Source organism: Ascochyta rabiei, chromosome 1, assembly GCF_004011695.2.
Source record: "Ascochyta rabiei chromosome 1, complete sequence".
Taxonomy (NCBI): Eukaryota; Fungi; Ascomycota; class Dothideomycetes; order Pleosporales; family Didymellaceae; genus Ascochyta; species Ascochyta rabiei.
Window position 1 is genome coordinate 2,667,296 of NC_082405.1, and position 10,836 is coordinate 2,678,131.

A 10,836-nucleotide genomic window follows, 5' to 3' on the forward strand; every position below is an offset into this window, starting at 1 on the left:
TACTGTGACCGAAAAATCTCACTCATCTCCAAACACAAAGGCCCGCCAGTTCCTCCCTAATCTCTCAACGCCTTCCTCCAAGCCCCACCCTTTGATCTTGCATATCCTCCTGACGATGTCCTCGAGCCTCCGATCCATCTCCTCGCCTGCCGTATGCAAATCACTCTCGACAAGCATCATCTCATCTGGCACCGTCTTGATCATCTCTGCAAACTCCGCCGGCGTCTCCTCATCCAGCGCATCGCCCAGGTTGATCGCCGTGCTGAAGCTAGCAAAGATGCGAATTGGAATCGCGGGGTTGAGATACTGCTTGAAGTTGCTCGCACTCCCCGAATACGAATGCAGACATATCCTCGGCGGATACGGTTTGGGAGCACTACTCTCTTCCCGTGCGGCTTTGCTGTTCTCCATCTCAACGCTTGGATCGTCGTTGCCGCGCTTCTTCTTCTCCCGTCTGCTGAGCACTTCCCTCTCGTGGCCCTTCCACAATTCGTGGAGCGCCTGATAGACCAGGCCGTGCGCCTGCACACCATGCACACTGACCGCCCTCTTCAGCTCGGCTGCTAGCCGTAACTGCCTTTTGAGAATCTCCTTCTGGTGCGCGGGCTGGCATCGAAACGGGGTCAGACGTCGGCCTTCTCGCCCCCCAGCTGTCAGGCTCGAGTTGCGTGTCGCCCAGAGATCGGGCGCCCATGCTTCTGGGATTCGAAAACTGCGGTCTAGACCGACTTCGCCGACGAGTGCGTAGGGGTGCGCTTCAAGATGTCTACGAGTCTGAGATAGGAAGACAGAGAAAGGCGTAGGATCTGGCAGGGCGCTGAAGATGCGTATGTCCTCTTCGCTTGGATCTTGCCGGGAGGGTTGGAGGACTTTCTGGTAGTGCGCAATCTTCGCATCTTCCGTTAGATTCGTCTCATTTCCCTCTTCGTTTACGTCGTCTGTGATGTACATCTGATGCGCGAACCACGGATGCCATCCGAAACAAGGGACAATGCACTCTTCCTTAGACCAATCCGCTTGGTTCGCAGATCTAACGCCGTGTTTGGATGCTGTTGAGACCACAAGGTCCTGGTCTTCTGCCCGGGTTGCCATTACAGTGAGGCAGCGCGCTTTCATGTTTTGAATCTTGGGGACATTGGACATGATGTCCGTTGGGTGACAATGGGCATCGTAAACACCAAGGTGCCACGGGAAGGAGACATCGCTGCTGGTATCCTCTACAGCCATGGCTTTAAGGAAGGCGTATGATAATGTGAGTGTCGGGCTCTGTGACTTTTGCTCACGATGATGCTCGAGATATGACGTGGTCCGGATCTTCTTGGTTAGTCCGCCCCACTTCCGGTTTGGACTTGAATTGTCTATGCTTGATTGATTGATTGATTGATTGATTGATTGATTGATTGGTTTAACGTCCTGTGTGAGTCTAAGACTATATAAGACGAGAGCAGTTAAGCTACTCTAGTAATTTAAGGAGCGTGGTTGTAAAAGGTAGTAAATATAGGTTTAGAGTCCTGTAGTAAGAGCCTATGCTCTAGGGGGTTAACAGCATTTTTTAGGTGTCTGTTGTTTGTTATAGGTACTACTTGCAGGTGCCTATTCTAGTGTCTAAAATAAAAGCTAGAGTAGCTAGAATTCCCTAGGTTGTGTGGAGTAGTAGGTTTATTAAGAGTTGCTGTCCTTATAGGTTGTCCTGCATTATTTTTCTTACTTATTTATATTCTTTATAGCTAAGTAGGAGGTATTAAGTTATTTATGTGTGGCTGCAGATATATCTATTACTATCTACCTTTTATAGGTTGTAGAGGTATGCTTTATTATTGTAAAGAGTGTACAAAGCAATCACGAGGGAGGATAGGGTTAAAGAGGATAGCAGGTGTATTAAGGTACGTAGTGTGTAGTAACAAGACTAATTACTAGAGTATTAGTAATAACCTCTAACACCTTTATATAGTCTGGGCTGGCTAGCCCTATAGTAGCTTGCTAAGACTAGCAGAGGTACCCCTAGGCCCAGCGCCTAACAATACTTCCCTTCTCTAGATTGTTTAGCTTAAATAATAGTATAATTAGTAATACTGTATTATTTTAGCCTAGCTTTAGACGTGTTTACTCTGTCTGTCCTGTTATAGCTAATTTTAACTAGGTTTAGGCATTTTAGACACCTTATAAGGCTAGATAGGGCTTAATCCTAATTCTACCTTTACCTAGTAAAAGTTAAACAGAAATCCTCTCTTACCTCTTACTTTACCTCTAGGGTCTAGGCAGCTACCTGCGCAGGCTAAAGCTCTAACTAGATAGCTAGCAGCATATAAGCTGTCTATACCCCTAGTTTTATTAGTTACTACTATATTCTACTTTATTTTAGTAAGTACTAACCTATTCTGTCTAGCACTTTTATAAGGATAGCTAAGGGATTTTCTAGGTCTTTCTAGCACGTTCTAATACGTTTTAGCAGATAGCACTGCATAAGACGCCTTAGTAACCTTTTTAGACTGTTTCTAACTACTACTGCCTACTACTAACTGTTACTAACTGTTACTAACTACTATTTGCTATAGCTGTTATATTAATACCTGCTTACTATAAGATTAATATTACTAAGAATAGTAGGACTGCTAAGTAGTGCTGTATACTCTACCTCTACTATATTGCTAATAGTAATGTGTATAGGGACTGTTGTTTCTCTACTAACCTAGCTTTGTAGGGCAGCCTACGTTATAGGGACACCTAGGCCTACTGCTACAGAGAGTGTTATAATAGTAATAAGAATTGCCTATTAGTATATATTTTGTCTCTTTTTAGCTTATTTTAGTATCCTTTAATATCTTTAGGGCCCTAATAAGTACGCTAACAGCTATTTAAGGCTTTCTAGCAAAATAGCACGCCTTTACTCTAGTTGTTACCTAGTTACTACTACTTATACTGCTATTGTTAATACAGCTAGCGTTAAGACTACCCCTATAATATCTGCTACTACTACGCCTATGTCTATTAATAAGAAGACTATAATAGGTAAGTCTATTATTAACTAGGCTAGCTTATTGCTAGGTATAATTTAAGAGTATGTTCTAACATGTTTTAGCTTATTATAGTATAATCTAACCTTTATAGGAACTATTTACTATAGAAAGAGCTGCTTATACTCTATAATAGCAACACTTACGTATATAAGTTAACCTTGTCTAGCATCTATATTAAGAAGTAAGATTAATCTAAGGCTAGCGCTGTTAAGGCTGAGATAAAGCAAAAGAAGATGTTAGAGGAGAGTAGTAGTAAGTCTAATCTAGATGCGCCTATTACTTCCTGTAAGAAGGTATTATAGCACATTTTAACCTATTTTAACAATATCTAACTTCTTTTAGTTAAAGTACTAGATTACAGGTACTAGTAAGACCCTAGGTTAGCTCTAGGAGGAGCAGGAGGAGTAGGAAGCTGCTAAACAGGCTGCCGCTAATACTGCTGCTGCTGCTGCTGCTGCTGCTGCTAAGAAGCCTTATAGTAGTTATAAGGCTGCTACTTATACCTATAGTAGTAGTTATAGTTAATAGATATTCCTTATAATAGAAGGTTTAGATTAATAATACCTAAGTTTGTAGTTAGTAGACAGTTTTAGGATAATATAGCAATTAGGTGCATTACACTCTTAGATAGTCTAAATAATACTAGAAAGGTGTTCTTCTATACTAATTCTTCTATATTTGCTTATAATTATAACTATATAATGTAGCATATAACTTTCTTTATCTTTTTATATTAGAAATAGCTATAATAGGCTAGAAGATATCTGCTTTAGCTAGTCTGTATTTCTTAGGGTAAGGTAGGGTTATATTTTCCCTTAGCGTAAACTATTAAATACTTATTAATTAAAAAACCCCTATAGGGAAAAATTATAATTAAGTAAAGGTATTTAGCCTTTTTAGTCCCCCTCTTTTTTAGACTTTAACCTTAACATGTTATTATGCAGTCTAAGCAGTTACTTTATAGTTATCTAGTATTATTTTAGCACTTCTTTAGAAAGATTTATGCTAATTTCCTAGGAATTTTCTAAGTTAGGGAATCTGTCCTACTTAATAAGGTATTCCTACTGTCTATTGTCTAGTTACCTTCTATTAAGGACTTTCTCTATATCCTACACCTTCTCCTCCCCTTTAACTATAGGTTCTTGTATTTATTCCTATATAATTAGGAGTTAACTTCTTAGTATATATAGGTCTAGCAGTAACGCATAGAATACTAGATAGATCTCTTTTGTTTCTAGCAGGTCTACTCTGTATGCACTAGGGCTAATCTAGGCTGTAATAGTCCTAGGTCCTAGGTATTTCTAGTCTAGCTTCTTTTTTAGGTGTACTATTCTAATGTTCTTACTAGAGACTAGTACTTTATCGCCTACTTTAAAGGGTGCTAGTAGTTGTTTCTTATCTAAGTGCTTCTTTTAATACTTATTTAACTTTTCTATATTTACTTTGTAGGTAGCCTATAAGGTAATAACTCTAGCAGCTAATTCCTTTGTAAGGGGAGATTCTCTGCCTTTTAATACTAAAGTAGGCTAATCTGTGCTCCTTAGATCTATACTATAACAGGCTTAGAAAGGTGTTATATTTATAGATATGTAAATGCTATTATTATACGCAAATTCTGCAATTAAAATCTATAGGGCCTAATTGTCTTATTCTAGAGTATAATAGTAATATAAGTACTGTTTAAGAGTCTAATTTTGCCTTTCTGTTTAGCTATCTATCTAGGGATAATAGGCTAACGTTAAGACTTGTCTTAAGTTTAAATAGTAGTTAAAGGTTTCCTACGTCTTTAAGTTTATTAGCAGCCCCTAATCTAAGATAATTTGTGCTAGCGCGCTATGTAAGTAGATAATTTCTCTAATCTAGGTATGTGCTAGATCTTTTCTATCCTAATTAGCCCTAGCTAGTATATAGTGTAACATTTTAGTTAATTTATACACTACTACTAGTATAGAGTTATACACTAGCCTAGCTACCTTACTAGAGGGTAATTCTGTAATAAAATCTATTATTACGTCCTTCTATACTTAGCTTAGCACTAGTAAAGGTTATAATAACCTGTACAGTTTGTGTTAAGCAGCAGTTAATCTCCTACATACTAAGTAGTTATAGTAGTAGTTAGATATATCCTTATTAATGCCCTTCTAGATATATCTGTGCTAAATCTTCTCTAAGGTCCTTTGTGCTCTAAAGTGTCCTAACATTAGGTTATTGTAACGTTCTTTAATAACTTACACTTTATCTTTTAGCCTTATAAGTAAGATACGCCTCTCCTTAGCTGTATTATCTTTTTCTAGGTTATTTTGTCCTATTTTAACGTTGCTTAACTCTTTTTTAGTGCTAGAGAGTTTGTCTGTGTTGTCTAAGTCCGTTATTAGCTCTATCTAACTGTTCTCTCTTAATTCTTCTCTTTTAAGATCCCTTATATTCTTTCTTCCTTTTATAGACAAACAAAGGGTTATAGCTGCTACTAGGGGAGTATTAGGGTTCTTCCTAGTTAGGATCTCCTAAAGCAGTTATATAAAAGCCTTATTATACTTTTATAAGGGGTCTTATACCTTCCTTATGTAATTAGGACACTATAAGGGTCTATCTGCAGGGTTTATAGACCCTAAGTAATAAGTAATTATAAAGTTAAACTTAGATAGCACTAAGTATGCCCTTACTTACTAATAGCTAAGAACCTTTGTCTCTATAAACTATTTTAGGTTTTAGTAATCTGTTAAGATCTTAAAGAAGGTACTATCTAAGTATCTTTGCTAATGCTGTAGGCTCTAGAAAATTATAAGAAGTTCCTAGTTATAAGTATTATAGTTATACTCTACTTAGATTAACTTCTTTAAATAGAAGTCTACAGGCCTCTATTAGGCCAGCTTCCCCTCCCTAGAGACTAGTTAACTAAGGATTTCTAAGATAGCGCCTCTAGAGGCATCTACTTCTATCCTCGTCTGTCTCCTAGGTATAAAATAAACTAAGATAGGTATGTTAATAAATAAATCCTTTATATTCTAGAAAGCTTATAGGGATTCTTTGCTTAGCTTAAGAGGCTAACTCTCCTTCTTCCTTATTACTTAACCAGATTTAGCCAAATTTAGCCCTTTCTAGGTTAATTAGGTTAATAGCAAGGCTAATTTAGAAAACCCTGTAATAAATCTCTAATAGTAGTTTATAAAGCCTATAAATACTTTGCGCAGGATTAGCTATTCTTAGATTATTTTAACCCTGTCTAGGTTAATGCTTACCTCTTTAGGTAAGACTATGTACCTAAGGTACTCTGTGCGTTAATAGTGCTATTTACACTTATCTAAGCGCATATAGAGGTTTACTTTGCAAAGCCTTTCTAAGACCTCCTTAACATGTCTAACGTGGTCTTCCTCTGTCTTAGAGTATACTAATATGTTGTCTAGATATATAATATAAGTTACGTTAACTAATCCTATTAGTGCCTTATTTATATAGGCCTAAAATTAGGTAGAAGCATTTATAAGTCTAAACAGCATTACTGTGTACTTAAAATGTCTATACCTAGTTTAAAACGCAGTCTTCTACTTATCCCCTTTCTTAATTTAGATACAGTAATATGCCTTGCGTACATCTAGTTTAGTATAGAACTTAGCTTACGCTAGTTGTTCTAGTAACTCTGTAATTAGTAGTAATAGATAGTAGTTTTTAACTATTATCTTGTTTAGACCTCTATAGTGTAGATATAGTTATAGGTTACTATCTTTCTTCTTTAAAAAGAGAATAGGTGCCCCTGCTAGTAACCTTAAGTGTTATATCTAGCCACATTATAGATATTCTGCTAGATACTTCCTAAGTATCTCTAATTCTGTTGTAGATAGACTGTATAATAGTTAGTAGAGGGAAGTAGCTCCTTCTACAATATTAATTGCTAGGTTGTGCTCTCTATACTCTAGTAGGACCTAAGCATTGTCCTCTAATCCTAAGTACGCATATTTGCAATACACTTCTAGAATTAGGCTTCTTTTAGTAGATATTAGGTTATGTGTACCTACTAAGTTTACTATATACATATAAACGTCTGCTAAGAGACTTCTTATAGTGCGTTTAAACTCTTTAGCATCTTCTAACACTATTTTCTCTAGTTTAGGAGAGTTTCTATACTTCTTCCCTTAGAAGAGTATACGCTAGCTTAAATAGCTTAGCTTAGGGTTTATCTAGTTAATCTAGGGTAATCTAAGGTATATCTTATACCTTTATAGGTCTATAACTACAAAAGGTATCTATTAGACCTCCTATCTTCTACAGGAGTTAACAATAGATACTTCTGCTATAGTTACTCTGTAGATAGGTAATTCTGCTCTGCCTACACCTTTAGCTACTATTTTAGTTAATAGTGTAACCTCTAGATCCTGCTCCTTTGCTAGGAGAACTAAAATTAAGTTTAGTTATAACCCTTTATCTATTAAGGCTTCTACGTTTTCTACGTTACCTATAGATGCTTTAACTATAGGTAGGCGTATATATTCTAGGTATACTACCTTATAAAGAGAGATATTCTTCTTCTTCTCTTTAGATAATTTAATATAGGCTATAAAAGAGGAGATTAGCTCTTAGGTCCCTTATCTTTTCCTAACTTATCTAGAGCAGGGTCTTTCTAGTTTAACTTTAGCTTTAGGTAGTTAGGGTAGTAGTAACTAGTTTCTCTGTACTTAAGGCACGCGTTTTAGGTCTTATGTAGCCTATCTTAGCCCTTTTTGCCCTTTACTAGCTCCTTACAGAACATCTTAGACTTAAATAACTTTTTTAGGGTTTTTATGTTCCCCTCTAATCTAGAGTTACTAAATTAGCGCTTCTGTAGTCCTTTATTAGTTGTCTTGCCCTTAGCTAGAGTCTTCTTAGGTAGCTGTTAGCTATATTAACCTAGTCTCTAGTTAATAATGTTAGCTTATTCCTCTACCTTTAGGATTATGTCCCTTTAATTATAGAGGATAAGAAATAAGTCTTTTTATATACTAGGGAGTAGTACAGTAATATATTCTAGGACTAAAAGCTCTAGTATATATAAGTTACCTAGTTCCTTCTATAGTAGATGTATAAAGTCTAACAGATCTATAGGAGACTAAGATTTCTGCTGCTTATATTGCTTTAAGGATTTATACGCTACTTACTTATATTTAGCTAGTATTCCTAGAGTATCTAGTATAATTCTTTTTAGCTCTTACTACGTTAGTTCTTAGGTTAGCTAATTACAGCAGTTAGTTGTGCAGTAAGCCTACTACAACATCTTTAGATTCTCTAAGAGATACCCTATGCTAAAGTTAATCTTTTATTCCTCTATAAGGAAATTAACTAAGGATTAGAGGAAGTATTTCTTATAATCTCTCTTCTAATAGTTATATTTAGCGTAGTTGTGCTTTATATACTTCTATAGGGGTTTAGGTTATAGAAGGTTTACAGATAGAGAAGATTATAGTTTCTCTACCCCTTCTAGTACTTTTTAGAAGGATAGGATTATTACTAGATCTCCTTTATTGTATTTACGTCTAAGTTTACAGAAAGAAGAAAGTTCCTTACAGTCTTTTGTCTCTTATAACCATTTACGCAAGTTTTCTAACTCCTATTATTAATTACCTACTTCTAGGCTATTCTGGCCTTTTCTAGCTAAAGCTGCCCTATAGATACAAATTCTAGAGTAAGGTGTACTACCTAGAGGACCTACAGATCCTCTTAAGGCACTATAGACACTTAGTGTCTGTTAAGGTATCTCCTTATCTGCAGAGGGAGGTGTTACCTTACGCTCTACTAGCTTTCCTACAGGTAGGTTGTCTTAGTCCCTCTCTAAAGACAGTAAGCCTAGATAATTTAGTTTAAGACTTATAGTAGCTTAGGTCTATCTTTAATTATAATATAAGAGTAATTAGAATATAAAGAGTGTATAAAGCAATTATAAGGGAGGATAGAGTTAAAGAGGATAGTAGGTGTATTAAGGTACGTAGTGTGTAGTAATAAGACTAATTACTAGAGTATTAGCAATAACCTCTAACACCTTTATATAGTCTGGGCTGGCTAGCCCTATAGTAGCTCGCCAAGACTAGTAGAGGTACCCCTAGGCCTAGCGCCTGACAATTATATCTATATCCTAGTTTTAGTTAGTAGTAGGCACTTACTATCTCTTATTTAGTATTTTTAGGTAGTTTTATCCTGTTTATTAGTCCTAGCTAGTATTTTACTGTGTAGGTGTCTGTTTTCCTTAGGATTACTTTAGCTTTATAGGTAACTAGTTTATAAACCTATTTGTCTTTTATAATAGCTTTTACTTAAATTCTAGTTATAGCAATGCTTGTAGCGTTAGAGGTAGGCCTCTTTTTTATTGCTTCTTTTGCTAGAAGGTCTGCTTTTTTGTTTCCTGTAATGTCTTAGTAGCTAGGGGTTCATTTAAGGCTTATTATAGCTCCTTTATCTTTAATAGTTTTAGCTGCCTTTATACAGCGTATTTGCTAGGCTTATCTAGGCTTATTTAAAGGAGTTTTTAGTCTTAGGATAGCTACCTGGTTATCTGTAAAGACTTAGACGTTCTGTCCTGTAGTAGCTATAGTAGCTGCAATTTTAAAGCCTCTTATTATTCTTTCTAGTTCTCTATTATATACAATTTAGTCTTTACTAATATTATAGTTTATAGTGTAGATTTCCTTTAGCTCTTAGTTGTAGTCTAGGACTGTAATTCCTACTTCTATCTCTAGGCCTCCCTCTATAGAGGAAGCGTCTGTGTAGATAGCTAGTAAATTACTTCCTACTTTTTATAGCATCTGTGTTTTATATGCTTTTGCTTCTTCTTCTTTTAGTAGTTTTAAGATTTCTGTTTAGTATGCAATAGTCTTATTCTAGAGGCAGAAGTAGAAGTCTTTTAGTTTCTCTTCTCTTATACTAGGTATAGCTTTTTCTATAGACTGTATAATTTGCATAAGCTGTATAGGAGGTCCTATTCTTAGCCTAGTATAGTTAACCTCTCTTTACTCTGTGCTAGAGTCTAGGTCTGTGTTTTGTAGGGTGGATTTTAGCTATGTTGTAGTAGTGTAGATAGGGTAGTTCTTTAGGAGCTTCCTAGCTCTAAAGGCGTACTCTCTTATTGCAGTGTTTAGCCTTATTGTAGGGGGGGCTAGTGCTGCCTCTACCTCTTAGGGAATTATAGGTAAGGTTTAGAAGGTGCCTAAGATTTTCCTAAGTGCTAGGTTCTGTAGTCCTTGTAGTTGTTTTGCTATCCTAGCTTGTTACTTCTAGAAGACTTAGCATCTATAGTCTGCTATGCTAGTAACATAGGCTAGGTATATTTAGCAGAGAGCAGTAGGTATAAGGCCTTTACTGCTGTTTGCTAGTCTACATATTCTGTAGAAGGTGTTTCTTACTTAGCTAATCCTTATAGCAGCATGCTCCTTAAAGGAGAGCCTGTTGTTAAAGTAGATTCCTAGCTATTTAACAGTCTTTTTTAGTGTTATAGTAGACCTGTCTAGCAGGGTAAGAGTGTAGTTTTCTGCTTTTTAGCTTAAAGTAAAGTAGATAAGTTTAGTTTTTAGTGTATTAAACTGTATTGTATAGCTAGATCCTTTTATAAATAGGCTAGCTATATCTCTTTCTAGTAGGCAGATGTTTTTCTTTAGGCTGGTAGATAATACTGTAATAGCTAGGTTGTCTAGGTAGGACAGTAAGTAGTTTATAATTAACTAGAATAGGGGTCTAATATATATTAGGAACAGGATAGGTAAGATAGGGCTTCCTTATAGGATTCTAGCGTTTATATTGCTAAATTCTTCTATTTCTCTATTAAAGGACAGTTATAGTTAGCGTTTAGAGAGAAAGGATT

At 36.2% G+C, this 10,836-nt stretch overlaps 1 protein-coding gene across 1 annotated transcript, besides 20 other annotated features; it reads right to left on the minus strand.

Annotated features, from left to right (window-relative positions):
- Positions 1–18: 18 nt before the first annotated feature.
- EKO05_0000787 (Cut9-interacting protein scn1) lies at positions 19–1,143 on the minus strand (the record flags this gene model as incomplete). The annotated part of the gene is made up of 1 exon (XM_038944797.2): positions 19–1,143. The coding sequence occupies one exon, from the start codon at positions 1,141–1,143 to the stop codon at positions 19–21; it is 1,125 nt and encodes a 374-aa protein (XP_038803331.2).
- Positions 1,144–1,364: 221 nt separating this feature from the next.
- Positions 1,365–1,403: a tandem repeat.
- Positions 1,404–1,818: a mobile genetic element.
- Positions 1,812–1,815: a direct repeat.
- Positions 1,815–3,453: a mobile genetic element.
- Positions 1,816–2,022: a long terminal repeat.
- Positions 1,816–9,104: a mobile genetic element.
- Positions 2,906–2,977: a tandem repeat.
- Positions 3,406–3,427: a tandem repeat.
- Positions 3,454–3,482: a tandem repeat.
- Positions 3,483–9,221: a mobile genetic element.
- Positions 3,700–3,767: a tandem repeat.
- Positions 4,917–4,926: an inverted repeat.
- Positions 4,917–4,981: a mobile genetic element.
- Positions 4,972–4,981: an inverted repeat.
- Positions 6,312–6,430: a mobile genetic element.
- Positions 6,312–6,442: a mobile genetic element.
- Positions 8,896–9,104: a long terminal repeat.
- Positions 9,104–10,836: part of a mobile genetic element that runs on past the window's edge.
- Positions 9,105–9,108: a direct repeat.
- Positions 9,598–9,661: a tandem repeat.